Source organism: Lepidothrix coronata, unplaced genomic scaffold (genome assembly GCF_001604755.1).
Source record: "Lepidothrix coronata isolate B3197 unplaced genomic scaffold, Lepidothrix_coronata-1.0 Scaffold235, whole genome shotgun sequence".
Classification (NCBI taxonomy): domain Eukaryota; kingdom Metazoa; phylum Chordata; class Aves; order Passeriformes; family Pipridae; genus Lepidothrix; species Lepidothrix coronata.
The window spans coordinates 949218-964605 of record NW_016690415.1 but is presented as its reverse complement, the minus strand read 5'-3'; the positions used below and the strand labels follow the sequence as shown (position 1 = coordinate 964605).

Genomic DNA, 15388 nt, shown 5'->3' with positions numbered 1-15388 from the left:
GCGAGACATTCTCTCTGGGCAACTTGTTCCAGTGTTCGGTCACCTGCACAGTAGAGTTCTTCCTCAGCCTAACTCTCTCAGCCTTTACTCGTAAGAGAAATGCTCAAGTCCCTTGATCACCTTTGTAGCTCTCCACTGGATCGGCTCCAGGAGCTCCATGTCTCTCTTCTTCTGAGGGGCCCAGAACTGGACACATGCCGCAACTGAAGGTGCGTTTTGGGAGAGCAGCGCACTAAGGCACAGGCGTGCACGCCGGTCAAGGCTGGGAAAATAACACTGAATTTTGAAGGAATATGGCTTTTTACAAAAATGGCGGGTGCGCCGCTAAAGGACACCGCAGGTCACAGGATGCAAGAAGCGCCTCGGAATGCCGGGCTGCCTCCCACCCGCCTCGGGAAGAGGCCCTGCTCCGAGCGACGACGCAAACAGCGACAGAAGAAAGACACAAGACATGTTTTCCCCTGTAACAGCCCGAGGAGCACCAGCCGCGGCTCTGGGCTCACTGAAGTCTGAAGCGCCGACACGGCCTGGTCAGCGCAGAGTCCGCCAAGCCCGGCGCAGCAGCCACCTCTGCCGGCGCCCCGGCACGTACCGAGCCTCCGAAACCAGCTGAGCCCGGCGCAGCAGAAGCTACAGCTCCGAGCGGGCGGGCAGACTTTCAGCATCCCCCGCCCCGAGGCGGGTCTCGCCGGCCCCTCCCCAGCGCGGCCCCGCCCGTCGCCGCCGCTTCTCCACCTCCCCGCCCGCCTCCTGCGTCCCGCGGCCATGGCGGAGCTGGAGCTGGGGCAGCACTGCGGGGTGCCCGACTGCCGCCAGCTCGGTAAGGGAGAACACGGCGGAGGCGGGGGTGGTGAGCCGGGGCGGTGCGGGGGTTGTGTGGTGGTTTCTCCCCGCTCGGGGAGTCCTCCGTGCTGCTGCAGCCCTGCGCGGCCCAGTGCCAGGGTCTGCCGTCTCTGCTGTATCCCTGGGTGGTTAATCCCCTGCTTTCCCGGTCCTCCTCCGTGCTTGCCTTCGATGATCTCGGAAAGTGTCACTGAAAATGTAATCTCTCAGAAGGAGGCAGCAAAACCCCCTGTACCGAAAGCTTTCTGATGGGACCACTCGGTCTTAGGGATGAAGTGACTGAGATCGTCGTGACCTGAGCTCTGTAATCCAGTTGCATGGTGGTCCCTTAACATCAAATCTGAAGGATGGAGACGCGGAGTAATGGGCTAGAGTAGAGGGCATTTGCTGCCATTGGTGATGTGGTTGAATTCAGCAAACAACAAAGTGATTTTATCTCTAAGAACTGATGCAGTAGGCAGGGGGTGTGTACATACGTGCAATTTAAATTACAAGGATGGTATGTATGCTATGATATGAAGGCTAGAGAAGAAGGGGCAGGATCATCATGCCTTGTCAAATGAAGAAGATGCTATCCCTTTCAAAGAGCCATCTTCCACCAGTTGGCAACCTGTAAAATAAAAATGTAAATTGTCCTCTGTCAGAAAATTGTATTCTAAGTGGTCTCACAATAAATTACATTTTTAAAATAACTAACTGGTAAGTTTAATGGCTAGCCAAATGTTCCAGTGTCATAGTTTGATATTTTAAAAAATTTTAATTTAAAGCCTAATTCCAACTTCTGGAATGTATGTAAGTATAATTTACCTAGTCATATGTTTTTCTGTTCTACTGATTAGGGGAGTTAACAGTGTAACTGTCACAAAAGACACTTTTAGGTAAAGCATATGCAATTGCTAAATATCCTTGTAAAGATACCTACCCTATGATATAGATAAGCAAAAGTTAATCATGGGAAAATTAACCTAGAAACTACTAGCAAAACAAAAATTGTGTTGTCTAACTGAAAACAAATCTCTTTGTTTCAGATTTTCTCCCCTTTATATGTGATGGCTGTTCAGGTGTCTTTTGGTAAGTTCGAGTACCTCAAATTGTAAGGAACCTATAAGAATCAACAAGTCCAACTCCCTGCTCTGCACAGGACTAAAACTAAACCAGTGTCATTCAGACACTCCTTGAACTCTGACAGGTTTGGTGCTGTCACCACTTCCCTAGGGTGCTTGTTCCAGTGCCCAGCCACCCTCTCGGTGAAAAACCTGTTCCTCATGTTCAACCTGAACTTCCCATGATGCAGCTTCTTTCCGTGTTGGTACTGGTCACCAGAGGAGCTCAGCACCTTCTGCTCTGCTGCCCTTCTTGAGGAATCTGTAGGCTGCGATGAGGTCACCCTCAGTCTGGTCTTTTCCAAGGTGAACAAACCAAGTGACCTCAGTTTTCCTCCCAAGTCTGGCCCTTGAGGCCTTTCACCATCTTGGTCACTGTCTAAACACGCTCTAATAGTCTGACATCCTTCCTATATTGTGGCACCCAGAACTGCCCACAGTACTTGTGTGAGGCCACACAAGTGCACTGTACAGTTGGGATAGTCGCCTCCCTCAGCCATCCAGCAATGCTGTCCTTGGTGTTCCCCAGAACATGGTTGGCCCTTTTGGCTGCCAGGGCACATTGTTGGCTCATATTCAACTTGTCATCGACCCAAACCCAGAGATCTCTTTCTGCAGGACTGCTTTCCAGCCTCTCATCCCCCAGTTTGTACGTATAACCAGGATTACCTCATCCCAGGTGAAGAATCCTGCACTTGCTCTTGTTAAATTTCATACAGTTGGTGACTGCCCAGGTCTCTAGTTTATCCAGAATCTGTCTATAACACTTCACCCTCCAGGGCTCCACAGCTACTCCTAGTTTAGTGTTGTTGGCAAACTTAACATGTGTCCAGGACATTTATAAAAAATTAAAGAGCACTGGCCCTAAAATTGAGCTCTGGGGAACTGTGCTGGTGACTGACCGCCAACCTGATGCAATGGCATTTATTATAACTCTTTGAACTCTTTGAACCCAAACCATCAGCCACCCATCGTATTATGGACTTTCCTAACTGTGTGCAGGATGTTTTGTGCAGAAAGACACTGTGAGAGACAGTGTCAAAAGCTTTGCTGAAATGCAAAACAGCACATCTATGGGCTTCCCAAGGTCAGCTCGATGAGTAGCCTTGTCATAAAAGGAGGTGGCTGGGTATTTTTAGTTCCAGAAAAAGATTTGAAGTTTCTTCCAAGGTTGAAATTGGGGCCTGCACTTTGATTTACACTTCAGATAGGCAGAGGGCAACTGAGTTAAACTCAGGTAGACTGAGGGCAGATTTCACTTCTAAAACGTCGTAAGCCCTCAAGGGATTTCTGCTGTTGTGGATGGTGATTGAAAATCCATTAAAATGGACAAACTCGAGTTGCTTCGAGCTGAATTCTTAAGCATATTAATGTCTTTATTCTCTTGAAGTGGCTTGTTTTCTTGAGGTATAAGTTCCAAGAGCTAAATGTTTTACAAACTGAGGAAGAGTATGATCAGTCAGTCATCCAAGACGTGAAATGCAGAGGTTAGAACAAACTTTGTAGAAGATTCGTTATCTAATTAAAGTGTTGCCATGATAAAAGTAGTCAGATCACTCTTTAAATAGTTGAATGTTTTCACATATGGTTTTCTTTTCCTGAAATGTCTCTTCTTTTTCCACAAAGCCTTCAGCACAGGAGCCGAGATGCTCATGGATGTTCTGAGGTAATCTAATAATATATGACCTGCCTTAAAATTAGCTGTGTGTTTTCAGACTAGACAAATACATATATAAGTATGCATTATTTAACTGTGAATGTGAAAAGCTTAAAAAAAATTAATCTACTCTTTTTCTGCCTCTCAGAAGTAAATTGAGTGTGAGTAGAATGATGGTTCTATTTCTAACTCTGAGCTAAACATAACCAGGACAAAAGTAGGAGAATAGAATGGAGAGCTAGGCCAGTTCTTTGGGAAAGGTGTGTGGTGACTTGTATCTGTAGTATCTGTTTCTTTACACAAAATATTTTGTACTAATGCCTAGGTGAATATAAGAAACAATTCTGTGAAACCTGATCAGCACAGGTCTTATCCGTGCTCATACAAGGACTGCAATGGAAAGGAGCTTTTACCAGTTTTATGTCCCTACTGTGGAAAACATTTTTGTCTAAGGTGTGTGGAACAAGGTGTTTAAACATCAATACTCATTCATTAGTGTATGGAAAAGGTATTAAAAGTTTTATGCTGTTGTTTACAGACATCGCCATCAATCAGACCATGAATGTGAAAAGCTGGACACGCCAAAACCTCGAATGGCTGCTACCCAGCAGCTAGTTAAACATATTATAGGCAAGTACAGCAGGATATGTATTCTGCAGTTTTCTTCAGAACTTCTGACCTCCTTTGAAGGGGTCAGGTTCAACCAAATAAAAAAAGATAGGGGTTCCTTGGTTAAATAGCCCTAAACTCATGTCACATGTAATACTGTTCATCTATGCTGAGACAAGGCAACTGTATGAAGAGAATTTTTAAAGATTAAATAGGGCTCAAGTTTCTTTCAGAAGCATTATCTTGTTCTTATTCTACAAATACTATAATGTAATGAACTGTACCTAGTCATTATTATTTACATATTGATTCATGTGCAAATAATGCAACTGCGTTGGGTGTGCATGCCAATCTGTTAGGATTATACCTACACAACCAAAATGGCAAAAAAAAAAAATTGACTCTATAATGTTATATTTTGCAGATTTTAAACAAGTTCTAGGATGGGAAAGAGAATAAACAAAACTGCCCAATCGGGCAGTGAGATTTTGTAGAAGGGAGGACCTGAAGCTGTTGTCATATGAATGCTGTGCTGGCCACAGCTGTTGAAATTTTTGAATTTATATCTATTTGGCTTTTGCAGCCTGTCTGTACATCATGATAATGTTCATCTACTTTTCAGTGTAAAGGAGTTCTGCTAGAACTGTAACAATTCCAAATATTCTTGAATAGAAGTATCTGGTAGATGACCTTGGGAGGACATGAAGGGACATGAAAGGGATGGGAACCTTGGAGATACAATGAGGCCCAACAGGCTAATTCTAAGATATGTTCAGGAAACAGTCTGAATCATCACACTAACAGGAATAATATTGTTCTCAGATTCTAAAAAAAGTGAGGAAGCAAAAAGCAAAAAACGCAAAGGAGCAAAAAACAGTGAGACTGCAGCAAAAGTGGCATTAATGAAACTGAAAATGCATGCATGTGGGGACAAGTCCTTGCCTCAGGTCAGTGATGTTTGTTTTCAATAATTGAATTCTCAAAGGAAATGGAAAATTTTCTAAATTCATTGATCTTCATCTAGTTCCCTCAGTTTGGTTTTGGATTTAATTTTTAAATCCTACAATCACATATATATTTCAGCCTGGTCCCCAAAAGCAATCTGACTAGTCTTATGTGTGTTATGTCTGTATGGAGTTTGGGTCAAATTTTTTTATTTTATAGTAGAAATGTATTGTCCTGCGCTACATGGCTGTCACCCAACACTGTGGGGACAGACAGGTTCTTTTCCTTGGCAGAATGATGACAGCACTAAGTTGCACTAAAACTTTATTATTTTAACAGAATTTGATGATCATCAGAATTTTATTATTAGAGTAGAGCATAGCACAGAATTGTATAGCACATCTTAGCTGCTTGTGGTTCCTAATCACCTGGACCCTCTGCAGATTGGGTCATTGGGTCAAATCTTAATACTTGGCTTGCTATTTTAATATTTGAGTGATCGTCTAGACTGGAAACATAATTGCTTGGTTTTCCCACCCAGACTGAATTTATATGTTGGGGCATTTGCAGTGCACCATGCGTTCTTAGAAGTTTGAGTTTGATAATTTTGAGGGTTGGGGAGTGAGTACTCCAACTTAGGTTGGTACCAAGGTGTTTCAGGAGCAGGTTCAGCTACCCATCCAGAATTAGCACCTGAAGATTCAGGGTGTTACACAATTTGTATGTGTAAAAAACCCATTTGAGAAATGAACTTCATAAACTGAATGACACGATTATCATCTCGTTCTTGAAACAGAGAGGAAGGAGGAACAAATAAGGTCACTAAAGTACAGTGGGTATTGTGTTATCTTTTTACAGCTGAGGGTTCTATGAAGGTGAAGTCATGATTCCTTGGGCACATTCCAGGTTTGTTCAGGCTAAAGAATCTGACCAAGTATCATTCATTACCTAAAACATTAAGAAATTTCTCATTCTTGGGAACTATCCAAACCTCAGTGAAAGTTAAAGGGAGTCTGCATTTAGAAAGTTTTCCATGTGCTGTTTACTCAAGGAGTTACTAAAGTGACAGATATTTTAACCATCATAGGGTAGTTAATAAGAACATTGTTACCCTGAGAAAAAGAATGGGGTGACAGGGGGAAGTTTAGGCATTTTATGGGTTAAAGAGCAAGAAAATGAGCTTGTTCTACCAGGCATCTGGTGGGTATCTGCCTATTTAAGCATCAAACAGATTTAAGTAGGACTTTACTGCATTTTCCTCTATGTAAACTTTACCCTGAAGCTCATTTTAGAAGACCTTTCCACTTCTCAACTGCACCGTTATTTTGAGGTGTGTAGGACAGGTGGAACTGGACCCAGACAACTCCATCGTATTCACACCATTCCTGGATTTTTAAATTTTTTTTCATGAATGCCATTATTAAACTGCACAGCAGAGGGCGTGGGAGTGTCAGCAAACCATAGATCAAATCCTGCCAGAGTGGTAAAACCATCAGCTTTCCAGCAAGAAAAACTTCATTATTTTAACGCCACTAAGGATATAACACCACCCTTGGGTGTTCAGGGGGGAAGTCCAACATAATCAATTTGCCAAGTGGACCAGAGGACTTATTTACTGCCCACAATCCATTTCATCCCCCAAAAAGGTGACCTCCCATCTGGGGCCCTAGCATTGTTTCTTCATCAGTTGTTTCAGTAGCCCAGTTGGTGTTGCTCTGAATCCAGCCCACAGAATATCCATACCAAACTTATTTAGGTTTCCTGGTTGCATTTGCTATTTTTGGGGGACAGAGGGAGACAAAAGTAAGTTCTAATTTTACCTTAGCAATTGAATAAAAAGCTCCATTTATTCAAGTTACTAATATTTTCTGATGTTTCAGTGGGATAGCTCCAGGACAGGATTCTGCTTTAATAATGAATAGTTGTGCTCCACTATCCATGAAGAAATCAGTCTTTATTGTTTACTATGGCCTAAAGGATGGGACTCAGTCCTCAAGTGGCAGAGAGTAGGGCCACTTGTACCTCCGCCAGTCTGATCCCTTTGCCTAGTTTTCCTGATATTGCTCTCTAATAGGAGAGATAAGTCAGGATATCTTTGTGATTTAAAGGGGTTTCCATTTATGGAAGGGGTACTAGGTAGAGATGTGGGTAGTTTTTCCTTCTTTTCTCCTTCCTTCACTAGCAACTGTAATTTTTCGGTAGACAAACCATGAAGCCTTTACTTTCTTTGATTCTTGTAGTTTTTCACATATTCCTTATTGCTTTTCACTATCAAGGTCAGTCACACCTGGTGTTCAAGTATTTTCACTTGCCAAGACTATGCTGGGTTTAGAAACACCTTGGTTCTTTCATCAGGGGTTTCACTTTAGATCTGTACTTATGCATCCTCTTAAAACAACTGTATTTAAATTGGTTTTTCACCACATTGCTATGTTGGAGCACACCAAGTTTAAGCCTCTTATACTGGTTTTTAGAATACTGAAAACATTCTATATGATGGTATTATTATTAGGGTTTCTCCTAGTAGAGTATATGTCATAACATCAGAGAATCATAGAATGCTTTGGGTTGGAAGGGACTTTAAAGATCATCTAGCTCCAACCCACTGCCATGGGCAGGGACACCTTCCACCATGTCACCATCCAGGGCCCCATCCAATGCAGCCATAACACTTCCAGATACCCTGGAATTCCAGATACACTGGAATTTAAGTATCAAAAAAAAAAAAAAGCAACAACACCTATTTGATTGCTGAGTCTTCTTATGAATTTCTTTCTTTATACTTGTTTAGAAACCACATAACTGTTTAGGAAGATGTCATAATACAAAGACCTGCTGGTAGCATTCTTCACTAGTAGTACCACTGTAATAAATGTGGGCTAGAGGGAAAGTGAGTAATTTCAAATATTGTGGAACATAATTTTAAAAACCACTCTCAATTTATATAAGAAAAAATTTAAAGTTCCTTCCTAATTCTAAAGTCAGTAAACTAAATAGTGTACCACAAATTACTGTATGATAATTTCTCTTACCAGCAATTTTTTCATTTGGATATTAATTGTTTAATCATCTAGAAGAGCAATAATTCTAACACTGATAAATTAAGCATGTTAACCTTTAGCACCTCTCTATTTACATTGCTTCCTAGACTCCTTTTAGCCTTTTTCTGCCCAGATTGTTCTATTTTGATGACAGATTTTTTAAATATGAGGTTTCTGAAATGCCTGTTAGGCATATTAGTTCTCTCATCACTATGTAGAGAGGACTGACACATTTTTCTTAGAGGTGCACAGCAAAAGGACAGGAGCAATGGGCACAGGCTGCAATGTGTGTGAAATTCCAGTTAAGGTATTAGGAAGAAAAACCACACGGTGAGGATGGTCAGACTTTGGAACAAGCTGTTCTGAAAATTTGTGGAATCTACATCTTTGGGATGTTCACGACTTGATTGAATCTGACTTGGAGCAACCTCTTACCAACCTTTTCAGTCAGGTCCAGCTTTAAATTTCCCCCTGATTTGAGCATGATTTTGGACCATGTGACACCAGAGCATCCTTCCTGACCTTTCTTATTCTATGTTCAGGAAAATCCTCCAATCTTAGAAATATCATTTCTGTGGCCTCTTTGTTTAGATAAGCTTTTTGCCAATGATTGCTTCTTTTGATGTCGGACCTGATGAGCGTTATCCCTCTGGAGGCTGACCAGCTCAAAACAGGAGGGCCATGCTGCAAAACTGTTAGTCATTGTGTCCCTGATTAATCAGTATTTTCTTGAATATGACAGAGAAATTCCAGAAGGCATATCCTGTAGTTACAGGGATGCAACAGTAGAATGAACTGCTTTGGGAATTAAGTTCCTGTGAACGGTGGGAAACTATTTTATCATCCTTAGAACTGGAGGACGAACTAGGAATGTGCTGAGGCACAGGTAGCAGTTGATTGATGTTAGCATGTGTCCATAATAGGAGGGCTGTTGTGTTGGCTGTTCTACAAGTTCTGGTCATTTACATTTGAGCAAGATTCAGGTCCTGCTTCCTTTGCCCCTTTGTAATATTAATGGATGTTGAAGATTTTCTCAAGCACACTCAAATTTCGAGGAAAATGCACAGGTTGAAATTCAGACTCAGCTTTATGAACATAGCTGAGGTAGTTCCATACGTTTCTAGGGAAGGCATAAATAAAACCTTTAAAAAGAGACTTCTGTCTTGTTTGATAGTGTCTGGCTTGGCTTCAGCAAGGGCAGTCCTACCTGATGAATGTAGCAGTCGTGCTTGCTCTATGTCTTTTCTTGAAATAAACCTGAAGAAGAGATTGTCCCAGTCCTGTTCAAAATCTCTCTCTTATAGGTTACTCTTGAAATTTCTTAAACAAATATTTCAGTCTAGGAGGAAGAGTGTTTAGTACATAAAAGGAGGAAAACCAGGTAAAGGATTAGCTGACTATGACCGGATTCCAGTTCAGGGAATTTGCATTCCAATTCGAGACACTGTACTGCTGCCAAAAGCCAGTACTGCTGATTTAAACTCACCTTTTTCTCCCCAGGGCAGACACCTTTTCCTGTCTGTCTGTATATAACAGTGTAGCTGTGGGACTCATGGCAAAAGATGTTCTCTTCACCGTTTAGACTTGCAGTCCATCATATATGTGCCTGCAGCGGGAGAGGGTTGGATTTGATGATCTCAGTCTCTCAGTCATTTATATTCTGCAGTAAAATGGTCCTGATGGAATAGAACAAGTTTCAGTTGGTAATTTTGGGGCTGAAGTTTAAGCTTTTTACTGAAAAACTGTTAGATGTGTATGACTGGAATTACGTGTTTCTTCTGTGAATAATTTTGTTTTATTTTTCATGTTTTTCTAGACAGAAAGAATTTACTTTCAAGTGTTTTTACCAAAGGGGAACAAAGAGAAAAGCAAACCTATGTTCTTTTGCAGTAAGTGGAGTGTTGGCAAAGTAGTAGATTTTGCAGCTTCCTTAGCAAGCCTTAAAAATGACAACAACAAATCAACATCCCAGGTAAATCAGTAATAACTAACATTTTCCAGGTTATTGCATTTTGATTTTAGTTTTCTTTAGCCTTTTTTCTCTCCTCCACCCCATGTCTTTCATCTCGGATAGGCAAATCTTGATGTTAATTTCTGTGCTGTTTGTCTTACAGAAATTGAGATTATGCCATACTGTCTCTGGAGAAGCCTTGCCATTTGAACATACATTGGAAACATGGCTGTCTGATAAAGACTGTCCACTGTACAATGGAGGAAATATAATTCTGGAGTATCTTGATAATGATGTTCTATTTATAGAAGATACAGAGTCATACTTTAGTTAGTAAATTATCACCAAAAAAAATAAGATTTTTCAGAAGCATTGTATTTGAGCAAGTCCAGTTTTCTTTTAAAATCACTGGTATGCCAGAATCTCTCCTCAGTTTTAAAGACACAGTTCCCATCAATTTCCAAGTTGCTTGACTGACAGAAGGTCAAAGTCCTGAAAGGAAAATTAGTTATTATAATAACTAATATTACAGATATTTACATTCTAGAATAACTTCTTCCTCTATTGAGCTGTAAAATATCAAGAATGTTTTCTTAATTTTTATATTTATTTTTTATAAATGGTGGGGACAGTATGTATTAATAAATAATGGAAATGTAAACTTGCAGTGTACCAGTTCTTTGAAGGAAAGAAACACATTACACTATTGCAGCATCTTTTCTATGTCTACGAGAACAGATTTCATTGAGTTTGGAAACCAGCACTGTCCATATGCCAGGTCCACACTTTCTTCTTGTAATAGTTTGACAACGTTTAGAAGGAAAGCTTTCTGAAGCAAGAGTAAATCCACACAGATGTCTTCCTTGTGTTTACAAATCTAATTGTGTGATGAGGTGGGGGATAAAAAGAGAAGTTGAAATTATCCTTTTCTAATTCCTGTGTAAAAGAGCAATAAATATGGTCAAAGAGAAAGAAATATAATTTAACTAGAAGTGTAGCATTTAACAGCTTGGAATATCATCTGGGCACTTCCAGCCATAGGTAAATCCTTTTCAGCAGTCAGCAAGGTGATTTACTAAGTTTTAAAGTGGTTATTTACAGTGATTGTACATAAAGAAGTTACACCTCCGGTGAATAAGAATGACCTATACAATTAATGACTTCCTCAGTGGTTGGTGTCCTGTTTGTTGGTCATTAAGAAGGTAGATCATAATATCAGTAGTTGATGTATTCCAGATCTCTTTCAAAGCTGGATTGAAAATTCAAAGTGAACATAGGAAGTAAGACCCATGAGATCATTTTTATCACAGTCACAGCTGTTTTGAATTGCTGAAACACAAAACCACATAATGTGGCACACAAATAGTAGGGCCAGCACTCTTCTAACTGTATATACATCTTCCTGATGTATAACCAAGGAGCCTTGCTTTATCTTTCTGAACAGACCTGTTACAACATAAACTTGTCCTCTGGTGGCCTTGAGCCTATCTCTGTTTAAACTAGAGGACTAGAACCCTTTCAAGACTAATCCTTCCAATTTGCTTTCACCTGTTTACAACTATTCTATCAATATTCTCCAAGAAAATGACAGTGGATGAACAGATGCGAACAGAGCAGTGGAAAGCACAAGCCTAAACTTTATTTGCAAAGCTGTAGTGTATTTCTGCTGCTCTGTGGGGCTGTGCAGAGTGGAAGAACTACTGAAGCAAACCTATTCATCGGATACTAAAGAGGCTTAGCAAGATTTTCAGCTGCAGCATGGAAGGTGTGATCCATTGCTACTGAAATGACCTAGTGGCTTGTGATTAGAGCACAGTATTCAGACCAAGGGGGAGAAATCTCTGTCTTCCGCAGCCTGACTCACTGCTAGATCAGCGTGACTCACCTTTAAATAGGTTTGAAAAGGGAAGAGCTACCTTTCTTTTTCAGACAATGGGGCACTTTCTTTCAGGCGACTATCTTCGTGTGCTATTCTCATGTTTGTAAGGATGTTCCAGCTTCTACGTGTACCATGACTGAATGTACTCAGTGACACCTGGAGGTGTAACTGGGCCACAGGGAGATGAGTGTCTACACTGTTCAAAAATGTCAATATGATGCATCCCAAGGACATTGTCCTGCCACTGCAGGACATACACAGAAGGGGGGAAAAATTCTATGAAGAGGGCAGGGGACATAAGGTTAAGGAATATTGGTAGTCCTGTGAGAAATGGAGTTTCAGTTCGGAGAGCTCACATGAGGCGGAGAGATGTACGACTCAGACATGCAAGTGGAGATGGACAATTCACCACAGTCACTTGGGCACTCACCAAATCTGGATTTGGTAGTTGGCCTCATTCAGTTACCACATTCACTAACTGAGAAAAAGTGTCCAGGTTTTCCTCCAGTATGTGCTTGCCTAAAGAGAAACAATGTCCACGTTGGATTGTGGTTCATTTATACCAGTTTGAAGACAAACAGACATGTATGACATACCCATTCTAGGCACAGCTGCAATAAAAAAAAATCACAAGGTAAGGGGAGTCTCCCTGGCATCTTTTTCAAAGCTACTCTCCCCACTGGTAGAACAGTAATGTGGTCTTTGAACATTCAACTGGCTGTAAAGTGTTGTGGTTTTCATTACTACCAAGCAATAGTTCCTTTGTAACAATTTAGGAATATGTGTAGATTATGTATTGATCTGACTTGCATAAAAACCCAAAAAGATCTCAGTAAGCATGTCACTGTTAGTTGTTTCTCATTTTGCTTTATGGTACTCTTTACTGTAGTTTTAACATGACTTGGGAATTGATAAATTATTTTACTGGATGTGGTATGAATGTCACAAAAAGGAAGATGTTTCTGGTTTCCATCAAGGAAAGGTTTTCAGTGGCTGGATATTTTTGAAATGTTTCCTGGCAGCAGAAATTATAGGAGCATTTCTGTGGCCTGTCTCTCCTGCTGTTATCTTCCTTTCCAGTACAAGATGAACAGTTCCCTTTTCTCTTGTTATTTCTTTTCCTCCCTTTCCTCTGCAATTTTCCATTCGTCTTTCTTTGCATCTTAGGCTGCTGCGGTATGGAATATGCAATAAGAGGCCAACCATCATTGTGGGACCAGTGATTTGGGGAAGAGCCCTGAACAGCACTTGCTCCCCCCGCTGTTGTTACACAAGCAAGTGGAAAATGCTGCTACACAACAGGGCCATTTTTTTTTTCAGCAGAAAATCTTCATTCTCTGCTTACACCCTTTCTCCCGCCCCTGATTTTTCTGCCTTAGCAGTTGAAGGCAAAATAATTGAAATAACATTTGTTTTGGATAAAGGGAAGATAGACTTGGGATACAGCAAATAAATCTTTGGGGAGACCTCAAAGGTTTTACCAGGATGGTTGCTTTCATCAATCGCCAGTAATTGCTAAGAGCTAGCAGCCTGTAATGACAATACTAACATGGCAAGTCACAGTTGATAAGACTCCAAAAAGTTTTCACATTCATCTTATTCCAGGAATGTGTCTCGGATTGTACATAGAAGCTAATTCCACTTAGTTTTCAGAAACTGAGAAGCAAAACCAAATTAAGCTAGTCTGACAGGTAAATAATTGAGGAGAGGTGAAAACTCTACCCTAAACAATTATACTAGGAACAAAAGCAGAAACTTTCCCAGAGCTTCAGTATCTTGCCTAGGCTAGGATTGCTCACATTTTACCTGTTTAGACTCTAGCATATCTTTACTTAGCATATATAATTTTTTGTGTTTTTTCTACAGCTTATTATCTTAGCATATTTTCATAGGGAAAGTTCAACAACTGTATTTGAAAAAAATTATAAAACACTTTGGAGGAGACATTTGAAACTGCTGTTAATTTTACAGGCCTGTGTTTAGAATGTGCTGAATTGTTTCACTTCAAAGTTAATAAATAAAATGTTAAACTCACTTCTAGTAGTTACAAAGAAAATGTATGCAAAGTTGCTTAAACGAGAAGAGGAATTTGTCAAAAGAAATACTTAATGATTTTATAATAAACAGTATTTCAGCCAAACTACTAAAATAGGTCAATATCAAGCTTTTTGGTTGTTCTGTCTGTATAATAATTTTAGAGAATGCACAAGGTCAAGGCTTTGCAAACTTGCTTCTGGTAGCAGCTCCCAGCCTTGTTCCAGTTCAAACACCGCTACAAAGTTGCCTGGCATAAATTTGTAATATACAGAACATAGTTTGGAAACAAGAGTTTGGTTGTATTTAATACTAAGAGCTCAATTCTGCTTGGATATGAGAGCCATTAGATCAGCTGGGCAATGCTGTAGTAAACGAGAAACAATATATCACACTAAGAAAGCAGGAAGTAATCTCTCGTACTTTTATTTTTAGCGTTTTCCATTTCTGTGTCTGCTTTAGAAAAGTATGTGCTCTGGAGTGTGATCAGTCTGAAGACTTTTTATCAATAGATCACCTCTGTTCATCTTGTCTATCAGGTGTCAATTGAAAATACATCTCCTTGCAGCTCAGTTCTCCTCATAGTAGCCTCTTACATGAAACACAAAATTTTGTTTCGGCTGGAATGGTAACTGTGGTTTGGATTAGGGAAATTCTTTCACTTGTCAGGCATTCCTGTTTACTTCTGATTTTAGGATCAATGCAGAATTTGAAATCCCCTGTAAAACCCTTCCTGTAATGTTAAGTATACTATTAACAATGTCAAAGAAGCCATTTTCCATAATACTTGTGCAGTCCTATATAGGTAGTACTGAGGCATGTTTGGCAGCTTCCCTCAATAAAACCCAACTCTGAAACAAAGTGCTTCTTTCAACTGGCTGTGTGCTATTAATACAACCTCGTAAAGAATGACTTCCAAAATAATTAGTAAAAACACAATTTATCATCTCCATAGTTCTTCAGTGTCTATCTCTCCGTCGATCTTACCATCTGAGGAGATGAGGCTACCGAGGTAATTAAACTATTGGACTGATTTGAGCTCTGACTGGCCAATGGTGATGTGGGGATGATGGGGGACTTCCTGAGGTGCAGGTTGATGGAGGACCTCTGTCTTCTTTAAGCTGGATATAGTGGATATAGTAAAAACTGTTAGAGTAGAAATATAAACTAAATATAAATAGAGAACGAGGAAGACTTCTGGAGAAAGAAACCCCTAGTCCACAAAGGCACCGTCCACTTCCACATCATGTCCCTGCAGGTTCATCTTGAGATCAGCTACTGAGGTGACAATGACAAAAGGCACCGAGGTTCCTGAGGTAGTGCTGA

General features: G+C 40.5%; 1 protein-coding gene and 1 long non-coding RNA gene across 4 annotated transcripts in view; one reads left to right on the top strand and one right to left on the bottom strand.

The window, feature by feature from the left end:
• The first annotated feature begins 721 nt into the window (after positions 1 to 721).
• LOC108507007 (inositol monophosphatase 1) overlaps positions 722 to 15388 on the top strand; it is a 25614-nt gene continuing 10947 nt past the window's right edge. For 2 of the 3 annotated variants that reach the window (XM_017834572.1, XM_017834575.1), the window contains exons 1-2: positions 751 to 820; positions 1872 to 1914. In XM_017834572.1, the coding sequence (XP_017690061.1) occupies positions 766 to 820; positions 1872 to 1914 (98 nt within the window). In that variant the 5' untranslated portion in view covers positions 751 to 765. Of the gene's footprint in view, positions 821 to 1871; positions 1915 to 3572; positions 3613 to 3928; positions 4057 to 4141; positions 4234 to 5034; positions 5160 to 10014; positions 10171 to 10312; positions 12452 to 15388 lie in introns of those variants that run through there. The other variant, XM_017834574.1, reaches the window with a different exon arrangement.
• On the bottom strand, positions 1245 to 12803 carry LOC108507008. Its single transcript, XR_001877938.1, has 3 exons — positions 12459 to 12803; positions 9685 to 9874; positions 1245 to 1453 (listed from the first exon to the last, which is right to left on the bottom strand). It is a non-coding gene; the product is annotated as an uncharacterized LOC108507008 (long non-coding RNA).